This window comes from Brienomyrus brachyistius, chromosome 19 (genome assembly GCF_023856365.1).
Source record: "Brienomyrus brachyistius isolate T26 chromosome 19, BBRACH_0.4, whole genome shotgun sequence".
Classification (NCBI taxonomy): domain Eukaryota; kingdom Metazoa; phylum Chordata; class Actinopteri; order Osteoglossiformes; family Mormyridae; genus Brienomyrus; species Brienomyrus brachyistius.
In genome coordinates, this window is record NC_064551.1 from 17640286 (window position 1) to 17664581 (window position 24296).

The 24296-nt window shown below is 45.7% G+C and overlaps 2 protein-coding genes across 2 annotated transcripts; both read right to left on the reverse strand.

The window, feature by feature from the left end:
• Positions 1-6397: 6397 nt before the first annotated feature.
• Positions 6398-10651, reverse strand: rsph3 (radial spoke head 3). The gene is made up of 9 exons (XM_048986442.1): positions 10418-10651; positions 9933-10020; positions 9656-9797; positions 9123-9268; positions 8741-8944; positions 8502-8664; positions 7901-7987; positions 7045-7133; positions 6398-6478 (listed from the first exon to the last, which is right to left on the reverse strand). Exons 1-8 carry the CDS (start codon positions 10528-10530, stop codon positions 7057-7059), a joined length of 1020 nt encoding a protein of 339 aa, XP_048842399.1. The 5' UTR covers positions 10531-10651; the 3' UTR covers positions 6398-6478; positions 7045-7056.
• A 3827-nt stretch (positions 10652-14478) lies between these two features.
• Positions 14479-19790, reverse strand: tagapb (T cell activation RhoGTPase activating protein b). Its single transcript, XM_048984844.1, has 10 exons — positions 19635-19790; positions 19145-19235; positions 18902-18943; positions 18287-18356; positions 17991-18136; positions 17226-17387; positions 16992-17101; positions 16485-16653; positions 16186-16294; positions 14479-15891 (listed from the first exon to the last, which is right to left on the reverse strand). The coding sequence occupies exons 2-10, from the start codon at positions 19169-19171 to the stop codon at positions 14741-14743; spliced, it is 1986 nt and encodes a 661-aa protein (XP_048840801.1). The 5' UTR covers positions 19172-19235; positions 19635-19790; the 3' UTR covers positions 14479-14740.
• Between the last annotated feature and the right edge of the window lie 4506 nt (positions 19791-24296).

The following is a 24296-nucleotide window of genomic DNA, read 5'->3' on the forward strand; positions in this document are numbered from 1 at the left end:
AGAATGCAAAGTGATTATTTTAAGTTTTTATTTTTCTAAGACTTGACTTATTCAGTGAAGCTGAACGTAACAATTTTACGTGTTAGTTTGGTAGAAGCGCCAGTTTTGATGACAGCCCCAAGTGCTGTGTCTGCACTGAACAATGTAAACGTTAAAATTTGCATGCATATCCCCCCCATAGCCCTGAATGTGTCCCAAGATCCGTCACTTTAATCCTGATACGTAATCTCCATTCCTATCTAAAAAGTTTAAGGTACGACACTGGCTATTGTCTTCAGTTGCTTGTTTGGTTTATTTTTGGAAGGGGATATTTTAGATTTTTTTTCTATAAAAGGTACTTTCAGTTTTTCCTCTAAAGATTCCGTGTATACCAAAAGATAAGCATTTATCTTGTTAATTTATCTTGTTATTATCTGTTTGGAGTGCTAGAATGCGTGGTATGTATTACAGAAGTTTAAGTTTAACATCTTTGCCATATTATATGTGTGGGCTTAATTACTCCGCTCTGTACCGCTTTATGGCTAAACCATCAAAGTGATTTACATGTGCGTGTGACTATTTACTCACATCATCATCATCCTTCTTCAGCTTATCACATTTTCCATTTAACATGTCTATCCTAAATTTGTGTCTCTGACTTGGGGGGGGGGGCGTAATACTTTCTTATGAAAAATCACAGGAACAATGCAGCCGGTATATTGTACCAAACAGCCCAGCGTTGATGCTGGGTGTAACAATGTGTTAGAGGATGTTTGACTGTTGATCACTTTTTGTTGGATTAAGTGATGAGGTTGACCAGGATGTCCATGTTTACCGAAGACTTAAAGCTTTCAATTTATGTTTGAATGACTCTTGGCTGATGCTGAGAGTAAAAAAAAGGTGATGACCAGAGAGAGTCTCCCCCAGTGCAGCTGGGGTCAGGCACAAACACCCGGACATGTGGACAGGTTGGTGCAAGTGAGTGTCTACGGTTTAAAGCCTGCCAGTAGGTTAACTTCATTTATTGGCTTTATAAGCAATTCTGGGTACCTGACCTTTATTTATACATCTGCATTTATTAAAGCACATATTTCTGTTTCTAAGTGTAATTTTATGCTATTTATAATTTCTTGTTTTTTTTCTCTTGGCAGTGTGTTTTACTGTAAACTCCATGCCACCACTTGCACTTTTTATAATTCACGAAATACATTTTATTTTTCTATAGCGCCTTTCACTACACAGCCACGCCAAGGCACTTGACAAGTGTGTGATAATCCATTGCTACATCATTCATGCAAAACATTAATGTGTAAAACAGGGAAGGAATGGCAGAAAATAGAGGAATAAAAGGATTCTGATTCTGATTGTCAATATGGTTCACAAGGCCACTGTGAAGATGGTAACTCATTTCAAAGCAATGTGCATTAATTAAAGTGAGAGCAGTGTGGCTTCTGACGTGGTTGAAGTCACATGTCCTGATCTTTCAATTCTGCACCCTGCCACTCCCTCTGGAACAATGAGCTAATCTTCTGCTTTTCTAGTAATTCCTTCTCCAAAAACCATGAAAATAATAAGATCCATTATCTGTCTTTGTGGTATTTTCTCAAAGGTTAATTACAAACAAAACCTTCCCCGTGTCCAGATTATTCTTCACAGTGCGTAACCAACAAACTCATCCAAGGCGTTTACACCTTGGGTCATTACTGGAGGTAAGGGTAAGGTTAATCAAGTACTTTAGAGGTGAACCAATGGATGTTTGCAACCTTCACTTCTTAACCATTGCACCCTGTGATTAGATAAAAAATAAAAATGAAGAAAAACTGCAACTTAGTGATATTTCTTACTTGCATTGACAAGGATTCCAACACATTCATGCTCTGGACACTCAGTGGTTACTTCATTAGATACCATTGCAAAATACCAGGTAGGACCCGCTTTACTAGGTACCCTACGCGGCGCCGGGTAGGACCCGCTTTATTAGGTACCCTATGCGGCGCCGGGTAGGACCCGCTTTACTAGGTACGCCTACGCGGTGCCGGGTAGGACCCGCTTTACTAGGTACCCTACGCGGCGCCGGGTAGGACCCGCTTTACTAGGTACCCTACGCGGCGCCGGGTAGGACCCGCTTTACTAGGTACCCTACGCGGCGCCGGGTAGGACCCGCTTTACTAGGTACGCCTACGCGGCGCCGGGTAGGACCCGCTTTATTAGGTACCCTACGCGGCGCCGGGTAGGACCCGCTTTACTAGATACCCTACGCGGCGCCGGGTAGGACCCGCTTTACTAGGTACGCCTACGCGGCGCCGGGTAGGACCCGCTTTACTAGGTACCCTACGCGGCGCCGGGTAGGACCCGCTTTACTAGGTACCCTACGCGGCGCCGGGTAGGACCCGCTTTACTAGGTACGCCTACGCGGTGCCGGGTAGGACCCACTTTATTAGGTATCCTACGCGGCGCCGGGTAGGACCCGCTTTAATAGGTACCCTACGCGGCGCCGGGTAGGACCCGCTTTACTAGATACCCTACGCGGCGCCGGGTAGGACCCGCTTTACTAGGTACGATACGCTGCGCCGGGTAGGACCCGCTTCACTAGGTACCCTATGCGGCGCTAGGTAGGATCCTCTTTATTAGATACCCTACGCAGTGCCGGGTAGGACCTGCTTTATTAGGTACCCTACGTGACGCCAGGTAGGACCCGCTTTATTAGGTATCCCTACGCGGCGCCGGGTAGGACCCGCTTTATTAGGTATCCCTACGCGGTGCCGGGTAGGACCCGCTTTATTAGGTACGCCTACGCGGTGCCGGGTAGGACCCGCTTTACTAGGTACGCCTACGCGGTGCTGGGTAGGACCTGCTTTATTAGGTACCCTACGTGACGCCAGGTAGGACCCGCTTTATTAGGTATCCCTACGCGGTGCCGGGTAGGACCCGCTTTATTAGGTATGCCTACGCGGCGCTGGGTAGGACCCGCTTTATTAGGTATCCCTACGCGGTGCTGGGTAGGACCCGCTTTATTAGGTACCCTACGCGGCGCAGGGTAGGACCCGCTTTACTAGGTACCCTACGCTGCGCCGGGTAGGACCCGCTTTACTAGGTACCCTATGCGGCGCCGGGTAGGATCCGCTTTATTAGGTACCCTATGCGGCGCCGGGTAGGACCCGCTTTATTAGGTACCCTACGTGATGCCGGGTAGGACCCGCTTTATTAGGTATCCCTACGTGACGCCGGGTAGGACCCGCTTTATTAGGTATCCCTACGCGGCGCCGGGTAGGACCCGCTTTATTAGGTATCCCTACGCGGTGCCGGGTAGGACCCGCTTTTCTAGGTACGCCTATGTGGTGCCGGGTAGGATCCGCTTTATTAGGTACCCTACGCGGCGCCGGGTAGGACCCGCTTTATTAGGTACCCTACGTGATGCAGGGTAGGACCCGCTTTATTAGGTATCCCTACGTGACGCCGGGTAGGACCCGCTTTATTAGGTATCCCTACGCGGCGCCGGGTAGGATCCGCTTTATTAGGTATCCCTACGCGGTGCCGGGTAGGACCCGCTTTTCTAGGTATGCCTATGTGGTGCCGGGTAGGACCCGCTTTATTAGGTACGCCTACGCGGTGCTGGGTAGGACCCGCTTTACTAGGTACCCTATGCGGCGCCGGGTAGGACCCGCTTTACTAGGTACCCTATGCGGCGCCGGGTAGGACCCGCTTTATTAGGTATCCCTACGCGGTGCCGGGTAGGATCCGCTTTATTAGGTACCCTACGCGGCGCCGGGTAGGACCTGCTTTATTAGGTACCCCTATGCAGCGCCGGGTTGGACCCGCTTTATTAGGTACCCTACGTGACGCCAGGTAGGACCCGCTTTACTAGGTACGCCTATGCGGCGCCGGGTAGGACAGAACTTTTTTCCGCAGAACCCCTTTATGCATTGATGAGCTGTTTGTTCAGAGAAGGCTTTCTGCACACCACTGTTGTGTTGAGCTGTTATTTCTGCACTTGTTGTCTTTCTGTTCATTTTCACAGATCTGGGGATTCGATCACATCTGACTACTTTCATTATGAGGTACTTTCAACCACAGAAATGCCCCAATTGAATGTTTCTTTAATCCAAGGATCTTCCCTAAACTCTAGACACCACAGTGTGTGAAAATCCCAGGTTGTTTCTCAGATACTGTATTCTCCACTTCTTGTTCCAACAATCACATGACAATAAAAATCTGTGGTGTATATGTTCAGTTCCAATTACTTTATTCCCTGTTAGGAAGCTGTTTGGTTAAGGACCTCATGTACATAATAAAGTGGCCTTTGTGTCTATTTAAAAACACACACATGCACAGTGGAATGGTTTTCTCTGTTACCCACAGGCCTATACACCTATACGTGTAGGCCTCTGCCATTTCGGACCCATTACAGTGTAACACCCGGCTGGTTCATGCACTGAATTGAGCATCACTTTGAATGAAGACATTCCAAAACAAGTACATGTAGCCTTAATGTCAGCTTTAGGAACCATATAATACACGCTTAGAGTTATTGCTATGTGCGGGCCACTTAAAAGACAAGAGATCTCCCACACAGCAGGAAGATTAAAATGTATTTTACGATTTAAAAAACATTTTTTTACGATACATGCATGTTAGAGTTCCTTGGTTTCCACAAAGTGCTACAGTTCATCTGTGCAGGACGCGGTTAGGAAACAATGATGCCGGAGCGCATTTACCGTCAGGCTGATTTGCTATTCCTGCTTCGAAGCAGGGCTGACGGCGGGTGGCCGCACACACGCCCATGCCTCAGACTCAGCGGAACAGTAAATTGGGTGGGAAGGCGCTATACACGAAAACCGACCAATGGCGAAGCGCGATTAAAAATAGAGGCATATATATTGCGGAACCACTGTAAACGCCGCAGCCACCTGCGAGCGGTAGGTTAGAGAGCGAGTCGCGGGTGCATTAAAGTGCAAGCCAAGTGCGCTATTAAGCAGAGTCATTTTCAGGGTGACGAAAACAGGTCCCTTTACGCAATACTAGGCACCATTTCACCTACTGACGCTATTATTATATACAGCGTATATTTTCATAGCTACTAGAAGGCTAGAAGCGCAGGAATGATCGGAATGCGTTGCAGCCTGTAAAAGTCTATTTTAAAACAGCTTGGCTTGCTTTTGTTAAAAGCTATTACAGCCGTAAAACTGAATATCGAACCAGAAACTTTCCCGCACTGCGAAAACTGTGCATGTAGGAATGTGATTGATCCATCTTATCTCATAATTTAGATTTAAGATCTCATAATTATGACTTAGTATCATTATTATGACTCAGTATCTCATAATTACGACTTAATATCCAACAACTTTTTTTTTAGTGTGGCCGAAACTTAACAGCGCCCTAATAAAAATGACACCGCCCATTTTTGGATTTCGGAGGCATTTTTAATGTTAAACTTTCCTAACTAACGATAAGAACAGTTAAGGAATAGTCCGTGCCGGTGTAATCTCAGCCTTCGCAAACACGCGCCACTCCCAAGTCTAACTTCGTCCAGCTCGTATTGACTTACTTATTCATGGTAATGAATGGAACCTTTTTCCAAGAGGCCTTTTCCTTAATCTCCTATCAGTGTATCCGCTGACACATCGACTTCCTTTCTTTTCCTTAAATTAACCATTAACAACTTCCATCTTACCTGTTTACACCCTGAGACGCAGATCAACTGCATTGACACCTCAGTATGTTTTCTCAGCCCTATCCGCACATCGCAGACTGCAGCTTGGCTGTATTTAACCTACATCTGACTAACTTTATTACAGACCTCTAAGAAGACTAAGTAAACAGCTGATACGCAGCCAAGTAAATGTTGTGTTTGTTCCAAAAGTCAGTCCATGGAAATTTAGTGATTCAGTAATTAATCAGTTTCAAAGGGGAGACGTCTGAATAAACTTCTGTGTTGTACGGAGATTATGTGCAATTGGTTGGGCAATAACTACAATATTATAGCACTAGGGCTTCACACCCTGTTAGTACAGTGGGCTATTCTGACTTGTGAAATATGATGGGATGGCAGTGCTCTGTGAATCTGAGTGAATCCAGTCAGGCTGCAGTAACGTCGGCCTCCTTTAGCTCCACGGATAATGAGTGCTTGCACAGATGCTTCACTGGCTCCGACCACAGGTGCCCTTGCAGAACAGTGGACGTTGTGGGGAACAGGAGATTCCAGAAGAATGTAGATCATTCCAGAAGATCACAAAGAGGTCAAGTGCCGTGTGAAAGGAGCAGGCAATGTGGGGAGGGCCGGTGACCCAACCCCCCCCCAGCAGAAAAAGAAGAGTCACCACAAGTCACACAAGTATTTGGAAACAAAGATACCGTACAAAAATTAAAAGTGGTCTGTTAAGTTTTGTGTCTATATTAAGACACCTTAAGTACACAATTAAAATAGGTGTGATTTCCTTTATTTTTTGAAGACACTTCCATAAAGCCTGCTATAAAATCACCGTCTACAGAATCTGTCCTGCAAAAGAACAGAGAGATGGTAAGTAGCAGATATTTGTCAGTAGCAGTTCACACCTTCGCTTACAGGTGTATAACTAGTAAATGTGTGATGACATCACAGTAGTGTCACATGACGATCCATAAAAATGCACATGATGTGCTCTCACACAGTGATGACTGAAATGAGGGTCACATGGAACTTTCACACCGCAGGAGGAAAGCCACAGATACTCCACACTCAGAGCAGGGGCAGGACTCGAACCCTCAACCAATAATGTGGGCAGCTACAGTGCTGCCCTAAGACAGAAAATTAGATGTGGAATTTCTGTTCGGAGTCTGCGGCACTAAAATCCACCCACTGACCTACATTTGGCACACCTGTGTACGTCTCATCAGTGCAGTCAATTACTCAAAAGGAACACAACTATTGTACATGCAAATTACAGCAAAACTACTGAAATTATACCGACACAATGTAGTTTATCTTTAGGTAAAAGGCTTGCCCTGAGAGGTGTGGGCTGGGGCAGGCAGGGCGACTCTTAAGAGCTCTCTGGCAGAAACACAGAGCTGGCCATGACTACTTACTTTCGTAATCGCTCACTTTGAATCAGGTGACAAATCTGCCCCCTGGTGGAAGGCCTCTACTCTCTGAGTTGTCACATCTTTGATGAGCACTGAAACAGAGATGAGAATTTAAAAAAAATCCCACTCTGGACACACCCTCAGGATACTACAATGTGCATTCAGTAAGTGATTCTTCAACCGTCCACAGTGTACTCGGGCACAAATTAAAGGTGTATATGAAATGCTATACAGAAATATAGTTTTAGGTACTAGTATACGACTAAATCATCACAGTATTAAAATTTTCTGATATTTTATGGAGCTAGTCTGTTAAAACTGGTCTTAAAAACGTGGAGATGCAAAACTTTTTTTTTTTTTGCCACTAGATGGGGAATTTGAGCTGGACCATAACGAAGGCATTTTACTGAATCATTCATGTTAGGAACAGTACAGTCAGTCTGGTTTTCATTAAATTTTATGGCCATAGCCAGTTTCCATTACTGCACCTCTACACGGTCACTTTGACAGCCTGATCTCAGCGTCATCTGCCTCTTCTGACCAGGTTATACAGGTTTAAAGGGACAAACAGATCAACGCTGAAGGAATCTTATCAAACTATTAGGACACTCACTCACTTTATGATCCACTGTGCAATGCTATACATTTCTGTGCCGGTACAGAATTCGGTGGCAAACTTTCTCTGACATTCTTTGCACTGTTGCTGTTAATTGCTTATTGTTTATTGGTTTTGTCTAAGCATGTGTTGCGTTACTGTAAACCTGCAATTGTCTATAGGATTAATAAAGCATCTATATATGTTTTTCAGAAACCGGTTTCTGTAGGAAAGCTTTGCTCTTGGCTTGAGGCAGTGACTTACTGTCCAAAACAGTCCTGGCCGCACATCGTCTTTCCAATGCGCTACTCACTTCTTCCATCAGCCATGGCAGGAACCCAGTTTCCACGTCTGCACGGCAGATTGGAGTACATTATTGCTTTACTATCACTCATGGGCCCCCTGTTGGTCACAAGCAGTAACTACACAAACAATGATCTTATCTCTTATCTTAATAAACAGACACGTTCCTTACTTAGAAGCTGAGGCAGCCTGTTCTGCTAGCGAGCGAGCTATCTCCTGACTCGCCCCCAAAGTGAATATTTCAGTGGGACCCCAAAACAATGATCCCGCTCCTGACATAAAGACACAACCACCCACAAAGCCCAGCCTCGGCAGTTTAGTCACATGACCTTGGGCCCTTGAGCAAGGCCCTTAACCCCCAGTTCCCTGGGTGTTGCAAGGTGGCTGCCCCTTCGCTTGTGACCCTCAAGCCTACTCTCACCTATACGGTAAGCAAGATAGAGCAAAGCAAAAAGAGCATTTGCCCACAGTGATTAATAAAGCATCACTATTGTATTATATTCTATTCTACAAAGTAATCCGTTCAACAGCAGTGATGCGGGGCGACTCCGTGGCAGCTAACCTCTCTGCGTGGGGTCGTAGAAGAAGCCCTGCTGTTGCAGCACGGTGTAGACGGACGGCAGCAGCTCTGCTAGATGTTGCTGAGCAAAGGCGCGAGCGGCCACCTTCTCCGCCAGCTCATTCTCCTTCTGCAAGACCTCCCTTTGCTCCCGGATCCTTCGCTCCTGAAACAAGACATGTGGAAGGTGACCTTCTCCTTTGGCTAAACGGCCCCTGCTGTTCCGGAAGCCCAGGCACCACCTTCTCCTCGCGCCGCCGTCGCTCCCTCTCCTCCAGCCTCTGCGCCTCCACCAACTCGGCATCCCGCAGGGCCTCAAAGGCACGCTGCTGCGCCCGCAGGCTGGCCAGCTCTTCCTCCTCCATCACCTCCAGCAGGGCCTGCTCCATAGTCTTCCCCACCAGCACCTCCAGCAAGGGGTGCACCTCCAGGTCAAAGTCGAACAGCTCCAGAGACGGACAATGTGCATAGTTATTATAGGAGGGGGTAACATGCCCAAAGGTCTATAGGATTAACTCTTCAACTCTGAGGATTTTTGGGAAACTCTAATTTCATACATAGTATCTGATGTCCATCCTGCCCTTCAGATGACCTTAATATGCCCGTCATTGTTATACAAGATACCTCTCCGTCCTCGATCTGTGTGGCCACGTCTTTGCCAGTCTTCGCTGGAATAAAGAGTGGAGTCGCTGGTCTATCCAGAAAGGCATCGGTCTGGCATCCCGCATTGGATTCCTCGATCCGGTCACTCAGTTCCTCGAGGTATAGGTCTGAAGAATAAAAAAATGTAGCTTTTATTACACCAATAATCTACACAATAAATGCACAATGTTTTAACTTGTATTTAAAAACGTGAAAATTATGTTAAAGTGTAAACACCTGAGTTAAGTTAAAATCTGAGATAACTATATCTTTCAATGATTAGAAACTAAAAAATTGAAGTTTTTTTTAAGTAATCCACGTCACAAACATAAAATACGCACATGCTGCATGATTAATTAGATTTATCACGTTACATTTATTTATTTAGCAGATACTGACACTGGACACTGACTGGCCTTAATGGACGATGACGCCCGACTTCTACCTTAATCTACTGTTTGCTGGGTGAATTTAAATACGACACGTGACCTCCGCTTCCCGTCATGTGACCGTACCGGTCTGGATGTCCGCGTGCTTCCTGCCCTCCACCGGCTCCGGCGCCGCGGCCCGCTGCTGATCTTTAGCTCGTTTGCGGGCGACGGCTCTCCTGCGGGCCTCCAGCTGCCTCTGAGTCTCTGCAGGGTCCAGCGGGGCGGTCTGACACAAACAAACGGGTTTCGCCCGATAGTCATAATAAACAAGCCCGGCCACGGCTGCCAGTTTCGGTTAGCGTGGGTTTCACGCCAGGTGCATGAGAGTTGGCGATCTTGCACCCCGGGGTGAGGTGCTCACCGCAGGCAGAGTGTGCAGCGCGTACGTATTCCCTCTGATCACCCGCCTGTCGTACATGATGTTCCCGTAACTGGCCGGCCCATCGTTTCTGCGTTAAAATAAGAGTGTACAGCATTGCTCTTTCCCTGCACACAATCCTAAAGGGACATTAACGTGGAAGTTTAGATTGAATTAATCGCCCATTGTAAGGGTTTCATATGGAGACGGACAGGCAGCCAAACAGCTCAGGATGAAAACAGTGATTAAGAAACAAAATCCGAAAACCTTCACTTTACAGTAGTTAAAGTCCCATTTTCACACTGAGCTCATAATCCGTCTCCAACTATAGTTCATTATTATTATTATTATTATTATTATTATTATTATTATAGATCAAATAATAATAATACAGCCAAATGATGTGCCGGGTGTATATAAAAACTAAACGAATCAGGAAAGTTTGCTATCACAGTTGGTGCGGCGAGTTGCTGGGCCGGCAGACTTACTGCTCCGCCGCGGATTCACGGTACTTGCTCCGGCTGTGTATGGCTCTGGGGCGGCTGGCAAAAGTGTAAGTTTCAGCCGGAGCCTCCTTCTGCGGAGGCAGAACCGTCGTCATTTTAACAGCACCACTAATTATTTTTACTTTATTTTTTTTTCTTAGAAGAAATGGGGACAAATGATCTGCTATGTTTTTTTTTCCAACTCAGCCCATGGCAACAGTATCCAAGAAAGCGCTACAACAGCTTCCGCCGGTTATTCACTTCCCATCTCATGTGATCGTGTCTTGTTAGGAGTTCTAGTTGCTATTGGATACAAAGGCTCGTCTCAGCATTAATGCGCAAAGCGGAGGGAAAGTATTACTAAGGAACTGCAATGCAAAGAATTGGTATGCAGGATAGCCCCTGCCTCGTGCCCTGTAGTTTCTGGGATAGATGCCAGCCTAAGATGAAGTAGCTCTGCTTAACCCTTCATCAGAATTTACCGAGTAAAACATATGAGCAAATAATGCAAGAAACATATTCCGCTAAATTACAAGATAAGCACAGAAAAATGTGTGCGTGTTTGTGCGTCTGCCGCATGACAGGCAAACCAGTAAGTCGTTTGACGTAGATAATGTTTGTTTGGTATTCCACAGGTTTCTACAACTGCGTTATTTATAACAGACTTAGTAAATACATGGGTGTGTAACAAAAATTATCATATTTTTGCTCAAGTACAACCTTCTTCCAAATGAGGGACTAAAATTTGAAATAACAGTTTTTAAAAAACCCAAAATTTTGATTGACAAGCTACAGTGTTGAAAGTTAGGGTGGCTAGAAGTTAATACTGGTACTGCCAGCTACTTGCATTTATGGTTTGTTTACTCTAGCCCCCCCCCCCCCCACCCCCATTATGATTACACATTATCCCCGTCCTACCATACACTGTAATTGAATAACCTATTACACTGTTACATTATTTTTAAGCACATTTATCTTCAGCACTGTGCAAGCTGCTCACATGTTACATTATTCGGAGAGGCACATGTCTGTTCACTGTACAGTTCACACAGTTCCTTCATTGCAAGGTTTGCTAATGAATTTGCTTTTTGAACTTTTCAAGCTTCCTATCCTACAGCAGTTTATTCAGCACTTGAAAGCAAGGTCAGCCACTCGCTGAAGCCAATGGGGGTTAAGGGGTTTGCTCAAGGGCCCAATAGTGACATCGCTGTACTAAGTCAGGGACCTGATCACAGACAGCATTCTGACCAGCTCAGCCTCACACCATTCAAACAGGCTGTTTAGTCCTTTCTCTGTTCTACCTAGTCTGTCCTGTCAGCTGGATCTCTAAGTCTGACACTGTAGTTTTTGCAGGACTAGACTTTTGGAAAGGAGAAGTTGTTTTTGGGGGAAGAGTGTAAGTTTCTCAGAACTTAGCTAATTATATGAACGCCTTAGATTTAAGGCCTTTATTCTTTTTAGAAATTCGTCTTATTTTGCAAATAATATTCTTCAAAAAAGATGTTGACATTAAAGTAACAGAGTTCTTTTTAATAATTATAGATCCTTTACAGATAATATAAATGAAGCGAACAGCAGCACATTTATAATAAGCTGTGGCCTGTGTAATCATCTGTTCTGATCTGATTGATCTGCTGTGCTTCTCATTGCAGCTCTCAGTTGTGTAAATAATTCGGCATCAGGTTCATCATACCAAAGCTAATAAATTGTGTTAGTTGTTATAGATAACTTGTTGGTATAGCAGAAACTAATCGTGTTGTATGCATGCAAACTCAATTTTGTAAAGCTGGACCAGTCAGATGCACATGATCCCAGGCCTGAATCACGCTGAGCTGGCAGAGGGATGCTGTTATCAGTTCTCAAGTGCCCGGGGGTGTGGTTTTGCTGCTGTTCTAAACATTCAGCTGGTGTGGAAACCATCGCATGTTCATGAGAATATCTAACCACCTAACTTCATATTTCAGTCTCATTTGCTGAGAACATCTATCCATCTTTCTGCCCTTTAACTTTCAATCACTTTTCCTATACAGGGTGCTGGTGTGCCATACAGCATTGGGCACAAGGCCCAGTCCGTCACAGGGCACATACAATGGGTACTATGCCAGTTCCCTTAACTGCTTGTATTTGGGTTGCAGTAGGTAACCACAGCACCTGGAAGAAACCTGGGCAGCACAAAGAGAATGTGCATACCGCACACACACAGAGCGGGGGAGGGATCGGCGCCCCCAACCCTGCAGGTGTGAGAAAAGAGTGCTACAGATTGAGCCGTCTATTAGAAATAAATGTGTCTGTTGTTTTCAGCTGACTGTGTCTGATAATTCACTGTTGTGCCAAAACCCTTTAAATGATCACATGATGTACTACAGTCAGGGGGGGTGAGTTTCCTGTGTGGTCAGGGGTGTCAGAGAGGCATGGAAGTTCTGGTACATTCCAGGGCCCGGCACTTTATGGGGACCCCAAAATGTATCTCTTGGTAATCGCCCTCCCTACTTGAACTTGTACTAAGACAGCTGACTATTGCCGGAGCATGTCTATTAAGGTTAAGAAACCAGATGTAGCTTTTGTTTGATTATTGATTAAGCTTCCTTCACAAAATGACTGTATCTGCAAGTGGATGGAATGGCAGCCATTGACAGGTGGTGGTAATGACCAGTGACAGTACAGTGGTTTTCTTTACTGTTTAATCAATACTCGATAAGAATTTATGTGCCTGCCTTTTCAAAAGCTGGATTAACTTCATTTTAGGGTTAGGTGACTAGGCTAGGAGCTGTGGGGGATTGGTGTATGAGCTAGCAAGTACAACTGCGTCTGCTAGATGGGCTAGTGTGTTAGCCTGGTCGATGAACTTCAGCACAGTCAATGCACCTTAACATCATCAGTAAGGCTTTAGCATTGTGAATGAACTTTAGGATTGTCAGTAAACTTGTGCAGTAAGCCTTAGCATTGTCAGTATGCTTATGCATGATTAGTACACTTTAGCATCCTTAGAAAACTTTAGCAATGTTAGTAACCTTTAGCTTTGTTGGTAGGCTTTGGTGCAGGGTTGCCAAATCTCATGCATCTGACGTGATACGCTTTCAGACTCTTATGCTTCCACAAGAAATCTTACAGCAAATCTATATCATTCCATTATAAACCTAAATTTGCTACATCGAAAGTGCTGGGATAGTACTATACTTGTCGCTAACTGAAAATCTCACGCCAGCCAGCAATCTTGTTATTATGATTAGTGCACTTTACCATCATTCGTAAACTTTAGCATTCTTAGCAAGCTATAGCATTGTCATAAGGCTTTTGCATGATAAGCACATCATCATCAGGAAACTTTACCATTGTCAGTCAGCTTCAGCATTGTCAACATATTGTAGAATCATCAGGAGGCTTTAGCATTATTAGTATACTTGAGCATTGTCAGTTAGCATTAGTATTTAGTGGTTAGTATACCTGGGATCCCCATGAGTATGAACAAGTAACATATAGCTTCTCCTTTACAATCAGTTTTATAAACATTAGCAGGTCAGCTACCGGCATGGTAGTATGATCATGACATATGGTCACGTTATGTGTAATGAGCGGATGGCAATGCATGCTGAGCGGCACTGAGAGTGTCGGGGCCCTTTGACAGCACAACTAACCCAGCCGCAGCAGGAAGAGGAAGTCCGTCTGCCTGTCCTAAAAAAAGAGCGAGCGACACTCTCCTCAACGAGGCAAGAGAGATTCAGAGAAAAACCAGATCAGGCTTCACATATTTTCTGGTTTCCTTTGTCAAGCAGACAGAACATTTTGTTCTCGATCGGGGGGGGGGGGGGGGGTGGATCCACCCGCTGCTTGCAGATAGCAGATCTGGGTGGCTTCCGGAATGCTGCATCTCACCGCGCATTTCGGATTAGCTTATGAATATGATTATGCTTGTGATTGTTCATGGTGTTTTAGGTGGAAGGGTCTTCTGCCTGCTCTGCTCAAGCCCAGCATGCTCAGATGTTGTTAAAGAAATGTCTTCTCTTCACGTGAGCCTATGCTTTCTGCATTCCTGCTTTGCCAAGTAAACACACAGAAACCATAGGTTAATGTAATACTGTTTTAATGTAGTGGAAATGAAGTGGTTGTAGTTAAGGTGAAAGATCAAAATATATACAAAGGTTCTTCTGTATTTACAAATGCACATTATATTACTGAAACCAAAAAAGTACATTTATATGCTAAATTTAAACCAAGTATATTTACAGAGCTTTAAGGTGCCGAAAGAAGTCATTGTTCTTGCTGTTAGGCTATAACCTATGCTACGAAAGAGAGTGCTGTAAGCCAGCATGCTGCTGCTGCTAGGCGTCAGACGTAAGACTCCTTAGCGTAGGTCATCTCCTCAAACAGGGGCTGGCTGCACCTGTGAACCACTCTCTCTGGCTGCCTCTTGGATACAGACTCGGACATTGCCCTCTGGCGATACACGACAGCCTGCTCCGCCAGACCAGTGTCGTCTCTCACATCCGCAGCCCCCGTCTGAAGGCAGCAGTCCGTGTAGCTATTGCTGGAGCAGAAGCCCAGCAGGTCCTCTGTCATGGAAGCGGGGCGTGACTTCCGCTCCATCATCCAGGCGTCCTGCACCGTCATACGGCGACCCAGTGGGAGTCCAAGGATGGTTTGCTCATATGAGGGGGGTTTTGCGGGGATCTTGCTGTCCACTCGCTGGAAAACCTCAATGGCTGACAAAGGGCGTGGCCTGGGAGGGGGTGTGGTAGATTCCGTCTCATTCTGTGAGTCTTCCTGAAGGATCTCACAAGAGAACGCCATCTCTTTCTGGCTATCGCCTTTTTTCAAGCTTCCCCTGTTGTAGGCAAGGGCAGCCCAGCTCATGGTCCTCGTCGGTTTCTTCTTCTCATTCCTGATGGAGGACGTACGCCTCTTCACCTCCTTCTCCTGATTTTGGAGCTCTTCTCGTGCATAGCTAGACTTCCGGGAGTTGGGAGGTGAGGACAGCGGAGAGCTGGTGAAGACAGAGTTCTCTGACAGGTTGGAGAAGGAGCTCTCCAAAGAGCAATTGGATGAATAGGAACAATCCTTCGATCTCGAAGTGGCCTTTGGTATAGTCAGCATGCCACTGAGGTTCTGGAGACCCAGAAGTCTCTGGCTTTGGCCAGGCTGCAGGACAGAGTCAGAGTTCTGCTTTTTCAGGGTATTGTTCTCCAAAGCAAAGTCCTCCTTCTCCATGGAGAAGTCATCATGGCTCCTGGCTTTCAAGTTGTTAATCTCCACCAATGGGAACAGAGAAGGTTCTGAGCATCTCCTGGAGACAAACTTGGTGTCATTGGAGGAGCAGATGAGGATTGATGGTTTGTCGTCCTTGCACTTTGGAGGGCTGCATTGGTGATCGTCTTCGATCTCCCTTGCCTGCTCTTTCCTCTTTGCTCCCTGTACATCTCCATCTGCATCTGGGTCAGTGCTGTCGTAGGCGGAGTCATGCTGATGTGAGGACAGCAGGTCTGTAAACCATCACAAAAACATTGCACAATGAGCACGTGTGACTCACGAGAGGGTTTAGAAGATGCTCATGGGGGTTTTTCTTACACAAAAATGTTCTGAGGACAGAAGAATGATTGGATCAGAGAGATCGATCAAATGTGGTCCCGCCTCCTCTACAATCTGATTGGTTATCTCTCTGATCCAGTCATTTTTCCTCCTGTCCTCAGAACATCTTTGGGTAAATAAAACTCCCACGAGCTTAGAAGATCACCAACAAGTCAGATTCAATAGTTTACATCAGGTCGTCAGCACACCTGAATTATCTGCCTGTTCTTCCTCGTCTGGATCTCCTAGAAGCTTCTGGACATGTTCTCCAAATATTTCACAGCAGTTTTCGATCAGGAACTGTGTAAGGGCTGTGACCTGTAGACAAATACAATTTAATTAAAGGAATGAACAATCAAAGCTTTTTGGTTTACAAACTGCAATGATCATACCCTTTTGTTTGAAATTTATTTGGAAATACATCCATCCTATAAGCAAGAGACCTTCTGAAACCTGTTGCATGTTACATGTTAAGCACCATGGGACAGGGCGGCCTGCATTCGCTAACCTCTCCCACGTCGGCCAGGTTATCACACCGGAGCAGGTTTGGGGCGATGCAGACGGCCAGGTTGCGGGCGTCCATTTTGCTTGCATTGGCGTTTTTGCTGATGTGGTGGAGCACACAGAGCAGATGCTGTAGGAGGACGGCGTTGGGTCTTGGCAGCTTGTCAGTTACCCTGAAGGAAGGAGAGAAGCTCTGGTTGGTTTTTTGTGCCCTTTTGATCCAACTTCTCCTTTTTTAAGAGATGCAGAAAGCAGAAGAACTCGGGCCTGAAGTTGTGTCATTTTTTAGGGTCACTTCCTCTTGTGGTCTGGCCAAAATATAAAAATTCCATTCAAAAGCCCCTGTATTTTCTCCTACGAAGCTGGTGTCAGTTCATCTCAACTTCAGAACTGAAAGTGGTCCCTCGTGACCCTGAGCAGATACGTGCTTCGAAAGCTCTTTGAGCACCACAGTGTGGGACATCGGGGACACTTGGGGACCAGAAGCTTGTCCGGCGACGGTTCACCTCACCTCTTGACCTCAATGCACCTCAGCTCCTCATCCTTGTTCTCCATGGCCATCATCCAGTCCTTGTACAGCTCTGCCACCAGCAAGCTTCCAGGAAGCTCCCTCAGGAAGTCCTACAATTTCACAAGTGGGAGAAGACTTTACTACCTACGCTTAACACCAGCTCAAGAGTCCACGCATCCAAGATTAAATGGCTCAGAGATATGAAGGGAGCATGAGTTTGCCCCGTGAGCTTACCTTGAAGAGTGCGGCGAGGAGGATGACCGGCTGGGTCTCCATGTCGACGTCCAGCCCCTCATTCAGCTGTGCCTTCAGCTCCTTCAGGCACTTGCTGTTCCCCGCCTTCCTGAAGACACCTTCTGTAGTTGAGCCCCTCTTAAGCAGCAGGGTCAGCATTTCCTGTAGCGTGGAAGAGAGACACCGAGCATCAGAGCTGAGGCTCCTGTAATGTTCAAGGAAGCCGTGGGTAGATAAAGGGAAGCGAATGTGCACTCAGAGGAACATCAGAGTTCCCAGTGAGAGATCAGCTACAGATTCTCTGCCAGCTTCACAGTCTGCTTGGTTGATAGTCACCACAAGAGCTGGGAATACCAGATATCACTAGATATCACTAGATATTCAGCCAAGCAAATTACCCACGGTGCCCCAGTGGGGAGCGTTGAGAGTAAGATTCAATTCTGCCTCTGCTCTGTGTGTGTGTGTGTGTTTGTGTGTGTGGCTTGTTTTCACAGTATTGTGTGGGTTTCCTCCCACAGTCCAAAAAACATGTGGTTAGACTAACTGGTGTGTCTAAATTGCCTGTAGCATGTGGGATGGACTAGCGTCCCATCCAGAGTGAACCTCTGCTTTGCATTCTTTGCTGGCTGGGATACGAACCATCTCATCTGTTTACCAACTACTTATCCAGTACAAGGTCGTAGGGATAAAAAGTACCATCATTTTCAAAGTATCATGCAATGTGATTGGTTGGGGATGATCTCTATTTAGAAGTATCATACGTACTGTGATTGGTTTGGGAAGGTTCTCATTTTCGTCGCACACGTTTGACAGCAATTGTCCGAATAGGGTCGTCTTGGAACTGTTGGAATGCAGCAGAATCTTCCTGGATTTTCTCAGGAAGCTCCATCGGTTGCTGTTGTTCCCGTTTTCTGCATGAGATACACAAAGCGGCTTCAGGCTTCTGCCCGCGGTGCGCTTTCAAAGCCGTCGCCCCTCCAGCCGCGTGGCAGGGCCTGGCAGCCGTGCCGATGAAGCCACATCCAAAACAAACGGCCGCAGATTCAAACATTCAAACTCACCAGTGGGCGGGGCCACCCTCTCATCTGCATTGCTGAGCTTCTCTGACTGGGGAATGGGTTGCATGTTGCCCTAGAAACAAGGCGATATGATCAGACCAAGCACATGACCTGCTACTACACGCATATGTGTGTGTGTGTGTGTGTGTGAGAGAGAGAGAGAGAGAGAGAGTTGGGCAAGAAAAGAAAGTGTCGCATCCATTTGTTCAGCACTTCACACCTCGTTAAATAAGGTGCTGGAATCCTGCCCCCATGCCCGAATTAACCCTAAACTGTTTCTAAAACCACTGCCAACCAATGAAAACCCCAGTCACAGGTGCAAAACTTCGTAGCTTCATGCAATTGAATTCGCTTTTAAACCATGTAAGGATGTATACAATCACTAAATCACTAAATAGTTGTACATTTTTTAGCTATTTATCACACACGCACATATATACACACATACATGACGACAAAGTGCATTTCGTTGCCTGAGTATTAGTACTTTGTGCAAATGCAAAAAAAAGTAGAATTTAACTGAATCTAATCTAAGATCAAAAGTTTAGCCCGAATTCACTGAGTGCTCAATGATTCAGCATGAAGTGATAAAGCAAATCAGGGCCGTTTGTTACTTACTTCCATCAGTGAGTCCATGTCTCCCAAGATTACAGTCTTTGACTAAAATATGGGAGAGAAAGAGAGAATGGGTTATTTATTTACAGCAATGCCGGGTGTCCATTTAGGTAGCAATTAGATTATTCACGCTGTTCTACTGTTTTATTTGCTGAAGCTTTGAACCACGGGTGTCGATCCGTGACGGTGGGGAGTGACGGAAGCAGGAACGGCAGAATGTGAAGAGAGGATGTGAAGATTACGCACCACGACGCTGCCGCTTGGCACCTTCATGGGGATGGTCGGTGGTGGGGGGGCTGACCGGTGGGCCACTCTGTCCTTCACCTCCTCGACAGTCCTGGGGGTAAAGCAAGGCGCTTTTATCACGCAGGGTGACACAGGGAGGGCGTACACGACATCGGCGCGTTCGGACGGGAGGGGCAGTGCTTATCACAGATAGCGTTTCGTCAAAAACTAGGTGGGGATGTTTGCTTTGAAAATACGCCACAAATGAAACCATGCAGACTAGCGCTTTTCGTAACGCTGTCATCAATACACTTCATATATCTTTTATAAGTATGAGTGTGCTTTTATATACATATATGTACATAATTTATTATACAATTATTATTTATATAAATTAGATTATACAGTCAGAGGAAACTGAGTGTCATTGATAATACAGTAATATTAATCTGCATTACTAATTTGATTATTTGCTATAATGAAGCAATAGGTCGCTGATGTATTTACATACCTGTGCAAAGTGTGTAGTTAGTGATCCTTCAGCTCAGGCGATCTGCTGGGACAGGGGCAGCATGGTCCTCGATGCTCACACACTCACGCACTGCGACACTCTGACCGTCTGTTGGCTGCCACCCGCTCTCTTAATGACTCGCGCGCGGTGGAAATTCTCAGCGCGTTGTAGCGAGCGGAAACGGCGTCACACACTCTCACTGCCTGCGAAAGAAAAAGCAGAGAAACCTTCCAGGGGCGGTTGTGGCGGGGGCCGCGTGGCAGCAAGGGGGAAACGCGAGTCACATGACACCTGGCCACCGGCTTCCTCTTACCTGGACGCGTACGTGTCCACGTGCATCCTCTCTGCCCTCACGTGAGACGGGTTCGACCCCGATGAAGCCTTAAGTAACAGGTAGATAACTCCCCCTCACATGATTGGTGGCTTGACTTTTGTCTTTCTGTTTACTGCCCTTCATTTATAGCAGTTCTGCTTAAGTACCTGAACCAATCCCTTAATAACTACGCCACCTGCTGGTTGCAGCATTCTGTGCCTCTTTCCTCACTCACAGAACCATTTCACTTTTAACTGATTTGGTTTATACTGAGTCAGACACACTTCTGTGTGCGTCAGGATAATGCACTAGGACACTAATCTGAATAGCAAACTCTACCCATTCACCCCTCGTCCTGGGCTGATCTTCATTCATTACAGGGGACCTTGCTTTCACTTCCCTTTTGAGTTTTTACATAATGTCTCAAAGTAACTTGGCAATGCTGTGTATGAATTTACTTAGCAGGGGTCCTACTAGTTAAGGGTGTGACCTTGGATTAGTCCCCATGTATTCCTGAGCCAATCTTTTAGTGGCTTTGGATGAAGGCGTCAGCTAAATGATGGACCTAACCACCCCAAGTCAGGTTCAGGGAGATCTCAAGGTCACACTGGAAGTTCCTTCATCATGGTATATAGCAGGTCACAAGTCCTGCAGCACACATTTCAGCTTGTATCATGCCTTCTCCCTGGAAGAGCAGATTGCCGGCCAAAGCGGAGTAGATCACTCCAAACATCTCTGCACTCATCCACTACAATGGATGGCCAATCTCCGGGAAACAGCTGTAGGCGAGAGCTAAGGTCACATATCTGGAGGTTTAATATATTTTTGCCAAAACTGTGTTCAGATTATTTTCATTAACAAACGGTGTGCCAGAAATAAACCTACAAACACCAGAATGTGCTGCTAGCTGGTAATCACCGACAGTTTGTCACCTGACCATAAAAATATGTGGTACTTTCCCATACTGGTGCTATGAGAATCTCCTCATCAGTGTGCAAACGGGACCTGTGTCCTTGTTATTGCTAATTTTACTGTAACAGTATAAATAATGAGAAATATTATCAGGTTAAAAATAGCCCAGTAACACAACATCCATGTTTTACCTATAAAAAAAACTTATGACTAATATTCAGTGTTTTCTGTTATGTTTCATTGAAAATATTGCTTTCATCACTTTTTTGGGGAAGTGCCCGTGTTTCGTTTTGACACATTTTGATCCACAGCCAGTTTCCTGTCAGCTGACAGGAAGGGCCAGTTGCTCAAGTGGGATTAAAAGGTGTTACTTTGGTGTTACTTTGGTGTTATTGGTTCATATACATATCATATAAATCTTTTAAGAACTGGTCACCCCACACGTGCACGATCATGCTTTTCTTTCTCTTTCTGAAGGACATAAACACTTTTACGGGAATTTATCTGTGGCTTTCAGTGACTCATAGCTATTTTATAATTGTTTTAGACTTGACTAAGATGAACTCGGCTTTCTATCGTAGACTGAGAAATTCACTGCAAAAGATGCAAGATGCAATTTTTTTGGTAATTTCCCAAAAATGACAGAAACCTTCATTGGTTTCCTCAAACATCTCATTTGGATGATCACTCGAGTCCTGCAGCCATTTATTTCCCAGAAGTGCTTCTAATTCTTCTTCTAATTCCAGCCATCATCCCATGCACCAGAGGCCACAAGACCGGAGATACCCGGGGTGAGATGCTGGTCTGTCCCACGCCCACATGCAGGACAGGACAGGACAGGCCGGGCTGGACGGGTCAATAACACCCTGCCAGTGGATTCCCAAGCCCCAAAATTATGGCGGATTTTCTCCGCAGAAGCTCTAAGCCAAACTTTGCGTTCTGTCCCCACCACAAGACGTGGGAAGACTGAAGGTAGTCATACCAAACCTTACCCTTTTCTGAAAAGACCACCAAAATAACACAAACAGACAAACATACAGGGCAGCTCTACAAATGCAAATGAAACACCTACAGATAGCCCGTCCATGTTATGCTAGACCACAGAGCGAGGGAATCAGTCTGAAGAGACTGAGGGGTGAATTCTGCAGAAAACTGCTCTGATCCTCTCATCATCTGTCTGATACCTTCAGTTTCATATCTGCTCTGATATTAAACAAATATGACCAAAGTACCAAAGTCAGGTCAATGTCAGTTCCCCTGGATTCCATCACTTTAAATATTTTTGGCTCAGCCATAAATGGTGATTTGCAGAAATTCCCCTGTTTGTGGTCACCTGCTCTCGTGTTCAAAGTTCCCCATCTACAATAACTGTCTCTTGTTCCTAAAAGTAGAAAAAGGTGATTGGAGTCCACCCACACAGTGCCAATGAGAGTGTTCACACTGATTGATGTCTCACTCTGAGGGTTTCCTATAAGTGAAAATCAGTGTTCACCTCCTGTCTGTGCTTGGCCATGGCTAGAACATTGCTGAAGAGGAGAAGGTGCCATGTTCTGGTCTTCAGACCCCCTTCGATCCGCTCTTTTGAGAATAGCTCTGCATTCTCATCAATGAGGCCCAGGACGATTGGACGCTGGCTCACAGTGACAGGACTGGAAGAGTCCTTTGTGAAAACCAGCAGGAAGTGGACAAGCAACCTTTAGACCAGACTGGACAAGTCTTACTTGAAAGCCAGCAGGAAGTGAACAATCAAGCTTTATGAAGGAACCTGCAGTCACACTCTTGATCTTCACCATACTGTGCTTAATAAACAAAAATACTGTATCAATGTCAAGATCCTGACAGGACTGCAAAGGCTCAGAGCCTCACATATCACGTATCAAGCTGCTTCTGATCTTCGATTTGTAGCATAGCGATGGGGGAACATCAGGTCATTAGAGAGGAGTCAGGGTTCAAAGTTCTTCGCTGTCATTGTATGACTGTACATACAAGGAAAACGCGCTTGGTTCATTTCTAATAACAGCAGCAGTACACAACAACAGAGACACATGAAAGGACATTTACGGAAACAATAACTACCGTAAGACCATGATTTAGAGTAAAATGTAAAACAAAAATGTTAAAATTAAGGAAAACGTGGGTAGAATATGCCATAAGACCTGGATAAGATGGAATAAAAACATGACGGTGTATGTATAAAGGGGTGAGAGTGTAAACAACTGTTAGGGTATCCCCTAACTTTCAGCGTGCCGCAGCGGGGCAGAATGTCGGAAGTCACCTTTGAAGCTCGCTCTAGGTCTTATCGTTTTACACTGGAGGGTACAGTAGGTTTATAGTTTAATAAGAAATCTCTTACATCTGTGAGCTGCAACACTGGCCAATAAGATTCTTTTCACATCTGTAGAAGACGTGTTGTAAAACAGGACCTGTCATCTTAACATCAGAAGGTGCATCTATCACTGTTTACGTCACTAAACTAAACAGGCATTCATCACGCCGTGGGGACATTTGGTCCTCATAAGGTAAAGTATACCTGGACCACACACACACACACACACACACACACACACACTATTTACAAACAAAATGCACACACACACCCACAGACAATTTAGCAACTCCAACACACCTGAACATGTTTATAGACTGTGGGGGGGGGGGGAACCGGAGAACCCAGAGGAACCCCAACACCAACGCGGGGAGAAGATGCAAACTCCGCACACATGGAGCTGTGGCAGGGAATCATACCCAGTTCTCCAGAGGTGTGAGGCCACTGCGCCGCCCCAAACCCAGAACACGATACCCCAGCACCTCCACACACATGAAAACTCTCTTTGCAAAATGTTAGGCAATAATTACCTGATACACACAAACTGCAGATTTCCTAAACTGTGTTTGCAAAACCGAAAGCATGGGTTTCATCACAGGCTGTGTTAAGTTTACGCTGTCATGCAGAGTCCACTGTTACTCAACGCCAGCGACTCCAGTCAAACAAACGTGTCCTTCTATACATGCTAACAAGCTAAACTGCTCACATACAGGCTAAGGGGTGAACACTGGCCACAGCAGTGGACCCTGGCATCTCTGGGGGCAATGTCACCCTTTGTGGAGGCATCATCCACCACCATGCCACCCCTGTACCATATAACACATCCAGTGATGACTTGTAGGGCTCCAAAGGATGTTCTGTTCCAATGAGACCACTAAGATCTGGAACAATCGGGAATTCCCTGTGCATCATCATGTAGAACCATATCACCTTTCACTGCAGCTTTTCCACATCATGAATGAGTGTTTCCACAAAGATCCACCTTTCAATGGTCTTCCTTCCAGAATATTCCCCATTTCCCAACCCCATTAAGGAATTTGTCTCATCGTGGCAGGATTATGTAGGAGAGAAATCTCCATAAATTGGAATTTCTTCAGGCTATGGAGTTGGC

What these genes read in the sequence shown, in the direction of transcription:
- tagapb (XM_048984844.1), bottom strand. Translation starts at nt 19,171, where the DNA reads ATGAAGGTGCCAAGCGGCAGCGTCGTG. An exon ending in GAGGGTGGCCCCGCCCACTG is followed by an intron (nt 18,137 to 18,286) that starts GTGAGTTTGAAT and finishes TATCTCATGCAG; the next exon opens with AAAACGGGAACAACAGCAAC. An exon ending in AGAACAGGCAGATAATTCAG is followed by an intron (nt 15,892 to 16,185) that starts GTGTGCTGACGA and finishes GATGGTTTACAG; the next exon opens with ACCTGCTGTCCTCACATCAG.
- rsph3 (XM_048986442.1), bottom strand. Translation starts at nt 10,530, where the DNA reads ATGACGACGGTTCTGCCTCCGCAGAAGGAGGCTCCGGCTGAAACTTAC. An exon ending in GACGGCGGCGCGAGGAGAAG is followed by an intron (nt 8,665 to 8,740) that starts GTGGTGCCTGGG and finishes GTCTTGTTTCAG; the next exon opens with GAGCGAAGGATCCGGGAGCA. An exon ending in CTACGACCCCACGCAGAGAG is followed by an intron (nt 7,988 to 8,501) that starts GTTAGCTGCCAC and finishes TCTGCCGTGCAG; the next exon opens with ACGTGGAAACTGGGTTCCTG.